Below are 5,923 nucleotides of genomic sequence, written 5' to 3'. Positions count from 1 at the left end.
GCAGACGGCTCCGAACAGCGCGGAGAACCCGCGGGTGCCGGCAAACAGCGTGAATAGTGACTCACTGACATAAAAGATTTAACTTAGCAGTTAAGTAGTTGTGTTAACTTGGCCTCTGCTTGAAGTCGTGCCGCACACTTGTGCTGAAGAAGTGGTTAAAAAACATTGGATCTTGACTATGAGTGACTTGACGAAAAGGATACTGCAATGAGTGTTCTTAATCAAACATCCCAGTGTGTACTTTCTCTTCAGTGGTTCATGATTACACATGTGTACATTTGTAATGTGTAATCTTGGGTATCCCAAGATGGTGCTACAAACATAAGAGAAAAACATAAACTTGTGTGTTTGACGTGTCTTCATTTTATTTCCAAACAGAGCAACACAGCCGAAGTGAAAGTATTTCCTATTTAAGCAGGATAATAGAAGAAGGCAGGGAAGACAATCAGAAGCAGAAGAACTTAGGAAATGCACATACTTGTTGCTTGCCCCTCCTAGGCAGGCTACAAGCCAACAGCTCGATGTGCAATTATGTGTACTGTAGTGCAGAGCATGTTCAAGGGACAGAAGCTGTGCTGTGTTGCACACCCATGCCTAAGGGACAGAAGCTGTGCTGTGTTGCACGCCCATGCCCAAGGGACAGAAGCTGTGCTGTGTTGCACATTCATGGTCAGGGCACCAGCAGATCAGGATGCTGTAGCTCCCTCAGTTTGGTTCTTGGCAAAGTGCCAGCTGCTGCCTCTCATTCTCTTTTACATCAGAGCTGTGCAGAGACAGTATAACCTGCTGGCTCCCCTTTGCTTCCTGTCTCTAATACATTGTCTGTATGGGACAGCAAAACCATGAATAAAACTCTTCTAATGTAAGAGCTGAGCCCTTTTCCAGTACCTCTGGGTCCAGCAGCAGCATCTGAGAGTGTGACCAGGCTGGGCCGAGGCTGGAGTGGCTGGTGATAATGTCTAGGCAGAGGCAATCCTGAGCTCTGAAAAGTCCTGTAAATCTAGTAATGTGTGTATATATCTTGGCTACAGGGTAAATTCTTTAGGTTTTTTGGTTTAGTGCTAAAAATGTTGGTGCTGAACTGGTCCTACCTATGCTTGTTAAACTAGTATTTTAGTAACCAGTAATCCTCAGATTGTACAGTAACTTCAAAATACACATTACTGATTTTTTCAACTTTTTTACCATGTGGATGGAACTCGGCATTTCTTGAACATTTTTTACCTTTAATAGCTTCTGACCAGTGGAGAAGAAATATGAGTAATCTCAACACCCTTCAAAATCTATAATTTTCTCTTCAATGACTTTGTTTAGTAAGCTCAATGTTATGTGCTGTTTTGTGGAATATTTTTGTATCAGACCACTCCCCCACCAACCCAGGATGCTAAGGGCAGAATCGTTTTCCATTGCCTGTTTTAATTGTTATTGGATCTGACTGCCTAGAGCCCAGCATGCATCATCTGACAGTAGTCACGTAGAGATATGAGAACATTGCTCATGAGAAACTTAAATAATCCTTGTTCAGTGCCTCCATCTCATATGCTGTTCAGCCCTCTTTGTTGCTGCAATTACCCATTTTTTACTTCTGATTCTTCATGTTTTAGTTAAATTAGAAGTTTTGCTTTAAAAAAATCAAAGAGCCTTTAAGCATTTGGGTAAAATTTCATGTGAGTAATATAACTGTAATGTTTGCAAGGCTAAAATAAGTACCCAAAGTCATTAAATGTCAATATATTGACAAGATACTGAGTGACATATGACGTTATTCTGAAGTTCTCAGTAGGCATCCTCTTCTTCAATGTAGTACTAGGGACTTTTGCTGGAAGGACATACCTCTATCAGCTGCCTTTTGAATCCTTCCATTCCAACTGTCCTTGTTTTGGCCTGTGAACTAGTTGACCTGTAAAGTAGTTGCTAGTGTTTTATTATTCCAGAATAATCCCTTGATTCCCTCAGAGGAGGAGGAAGAGGAGCAAGTGTGGTGCCTCTGTGTGTGTATTCATTGACATCCCAACCTAAATAAATGCTTGATGACCTCCTTTCTTTGAATAACTTGAAGTGTGAACTAGCAGTAGCAAGCAAGTTAGCCGGTGTCCCCATGGAAAAGTTTGTAGTTGTATTTAGTTAATTGGGCATTTATTATGATAATTTCTGAGCAGATCATCTCACAGAGGTTTGTCTCTGCATTAATGGGCTTTGGAGCCTTGGAAAACAATATTAAGTTATCCCATTTCAGTGATGGACAGGTAAGAGACAAGGGCAGTTCTTAAGGCCTCCTGTGATGCATGGAGCTGATCTGAAAACTGACTGTAAAGTTCTTTATACTCCATGTGTTCATTTTATAAGAACACCATTCAGTTTATTTTGCTTTGTGCTTCATAGAACTAAAGGAAATACACACCATTTGCACAGTTATCAATTGTATTATGGAAAAATTCCATGACAAAGTAATATAGGGATTCTTGCTACATAGCAGGAGGTATGCTATTTGTATCTGGACTAGGGAAGGTATCATCTGATCCAAAAGCTTGTGACCTCAAGAAATGCAGCATTCCAGGGAGCTGGCTCTTTGCTCAGTTTCTTAGTTACAACTTTTCTGCGCAGAATCACAGAATATTCCGAGTTGGAAGGGACTTACAAGGATCATCAAAGGGCTGGTTACAGGCACATGCCTTGATGAAAGGTATCTTTTCATTTTTATGATTTGGCAGGATTTTGGTACAACACATTTTAAAGTGTGTTGAAAGTATATGGCAGAATGGGAAGCCAAAACACCACAGTGTGGTATACAGAACTACAATTAAAATTCCATCACTATGAGCTCTCTTACAGATAAACCTATACCTTCTCTGCTCCCCACTCCTTTTCCTATTTATTTGTTGGCAGAGTGCAGTAAAAATGATCGTTTGTGTCAGTGGGCTTTAGCAACCCTCTCAAAATATTCTTTCTCCTGAGCCTACTTTGTAAACATGTAGTTGTATCTGGCCATTTTCTACCCTGATTCTCTCATTTAAAGCTAGACTCTTTTGGCTGCACTTTGTGATCTGGAGTTGGTATTGTTTATTCTTTCACCACAGGTAGTAAGAGTTGTGGCTGTTGCTTCTCTCCAGCTACCATCTGTTTGCTTCTTTCTAGCTGTGATGGGTTTTTCACGTGCTTTGCAAATAGTCTATCTAATGCTGCCAGAATTTTCTCTCATTCAGTGCCTATCAATAGCTATGATGAAAACAGAGGACTGTGTGAGGAAAAAATAAAAAACAAATAAATGTACAATATGTATGCTTGTGAATTGGTCGTCTTAATTCATCATTTTGTTTTGTAATTAGGTGAAACCACAGCTCTCTGGCAGGAAATTAGCAATGATTCATATGAACACCCATGAATTCATGATTGCTTTTATTGGACTTGAAGTCCCTTAACCCATTTTTCTTACACTTTTCTAGTCTCAACAGGTGCTTCATCTCACTACTTTTTTCTCTTTTTTACTTCCTTTATCCACGGAGGAAGAGCCAGCAAGACTTCTGAGTTGTTTTGTTGCCTTTTTACACTGTATGACTCATAAAGTTAAAAAAGAAGCCTGAAATTTGGGTTGTTACTACTTAAGTAAGCATAGCAAAATAACCTCTTTATATGACTTTCAGTAAAAGTGGTCATCAGCAAAACATGAGATGGCCCTGGAGAGGCAGCAGTGTTGTGACCAGGTTGCAACATGGACATTCTGGAAACTTTTTTTTTCTGTCTTTGTCACTGACCAAGTGGAAAGCACCAGTTTGCTATAGTGCTCTGAAATCAGCATGTTTTATTGATACAAGAGGGGGATTGCTCGAAAAAAAAAAGCCTAGTCTCTTTGAAACCAGTCTTGTTGCTGTCAAACAGAGCAGACAGAAGTCTGTATTTTGGGTTTATAGGTACTGAAAATTCCTGTACTGCACCAGATCTGCATGTATTTTGCATATATTCAATTTAATAAAATGAGGTACCATAATGAAATTCTGTTTGAAAAATACTTGGATTAACTTTTAATTTTGGAAATAATTTTTTAAATGCCTTTTTTTTTCACTCCCCTCAAATACTCCAAGCCTTAGTTTTCATTTGCTTTCCTTTTCTAGAATCCCCAAAATTTCTTCTTGTCATTGAGATTTTTGTGTTTGCCAAACATCCATTACTGCAGTGTTTGAAGCCAGATGAGGTGTTTGAGGATGTTCTCATCACTGGAACCAGCCATGTCTTTTTTGCCTTGAGTTTTCCCAAACGTTGCTTCAGTAGCTTGATAAAGTTGTGACACTTTTCATTCTGTTGTAACTTTTATCTGAGATACTTTGTTTCCATAGGCTTCCTAGGCACAAGTCTGCATTGCACAGATAGCGAGATGTTTGCTCGTTGTCGCTCTTCTTTGGCAATTAAGTTCTTCCCCAAGGAGCTTTCTGAATGCTGGATAACATAAAACATTGTGATATATATAGAATTCTTTGAAAATTCACTGATTGAAATCTGTCCTTCAAACAGAATGCGCCCACAGCCCACACGCATATCTCTGCTGCGTCTAAAGCTAACATAGGAGACAAGCTTGTAAGAGTTTCTGAAATGCAAGCAAAGCTTATCTTTAACCTTGTGTCACAGAATACATATAGGAGGGTTTTCTAATCCATGCTATTTTCTTCTCTGCAGTATTTAAGTTAGATTATCTGTAGTTAACACTTGCTGCTACCATGGGACCCTTCCAGGAGCAGGAGTTGGAGATGGACAGCCTCTGTTGCTTCTCAGCTGGGAACTGCTCTGGGGCTTTGGTGTACAGGGCACATCCTGCCTGAGTACCACCAGCCCTCACCCTCCTGCTGGTCCCCAGGTGCCCCTCCTTTCTCTTTCTCCCTGGGGGCTCTTTCCCACTGCTGCACAGCCACAGTGCTCAGACAGCCTCGTCCTCTCCCTTTGCTCCACTCTCCCTTCTCTGGACCTGGGGGAAATTTCTGTGCTAAGAGGAGGTTTGGGGTCTGTGTGTAGCTCTGCAGTCAGGCCTAGAAGATGTAAGTGCATCTCAAGTGCATCGACAGACTCTTGCTGTGACTGTTGTTGTGCCCCAGCCCGGTTAGCATTTGCCACCTTCATCTTTCCCATAGCATCTCAAGCCCAGCTGCACGTGGCTGTATTTTTGTGACTGCCTACATGTGTGGGGCTGCAGGGCAAACTGGGCTGTGCCCACTGGTTAACTCATCTCTAGAAGCTGTGTGTCACTATTTTCTCTTAAGCACTTACCACTCTCTGCATTTTTGAATGTTGATAAGTCACCTACACTGAGTTGTTCACAGTTGTCTTTTCTCCTCGTATTCACACATTCATTTCATGTCCTGACTCAGCTTACCAGCTCACCTATGTCTGTAGGAGCCCAGGCTCTGGCAGCACTGAGGAAGGCCATGGCTGGGACTGAGCAGAGGCAGCAGGGAGAGCTGGAGCCCAGGGCCAGCCAGTGCTCCCAGCCTGGTGGCTGCAGAGTGCTGGCAGCTTGGCTAAGGAAGCTCCAGCCTGGCCAGCAGCATTGGCTCTTCCATCTCCATTTCTGCTCTTATAAATACACTTGAGTTTTAACTGGACTATTCATTTCAAGTGCTACTGGCTGAGACTACCCCTTTGGTTTTTCTAAAGAGGCTGTGCTTAGGAGTAAGTTTCTATAAATTGGCAGGGTTCATCTGCCTCTGAGATTTTGCAATTGTTATTTCAGGTCACATTTAAAAAAGCATAGGCCAGCAAATGTAAGGCTCATCCATGTAATGTGGTATATCTGTCTGTGGTATATCATAAGTTCAGTCAGTAATTGCGGGTGGAAGGCACAGGGCCTCAGTGCTGGAGCATATTTAAGGGGATTCTTTGGAATTTCTGAAAACATGAGGCTTCCCTCAGGCAATGTGTTGCATAAGGGAGTTGTGCA

General features: G+C 41.7%; 1 protein-coding gene across 1 annotated transcript in view; it reads right to left on the bottom strand.

The window, feature by feature from the left end:
• Positions 1 to 5,413, bottom strand: part of LOC102036895 (ferritin light chain-like) — an 11,559-nt gene extending 6,146 nt beyond the window's left edge. Inside the window, 1 exon segment of the mRNA XM_031061359.1 lies at positions 5,360 to 5,413. Coding sequence (XP_030917219.1) covers positions 5,360 to 5,413 — 54 coding nt within the window.
• Positions 5,414 to 5,923: the final 510 nt, after the last annotated feature.

This window comes from Geospiza fortis, unplaced genomic scaffold (assembly GCF_000277835.1).
Source record: "Geospiza fortis unplaced genomic scaffold, GeoFor_1.0 scaffold327, whole genome shotgun sequence".
Classification (NCBI taxonomy): Eukaryota; Metazoa; Chordata; class Aves; order Passeriformes; family Thraupidae; genus Geospiza; species Geospiza fortis.
This window is presented reverse-complemented; position numbering and strand designations above follow the sequence as displayed.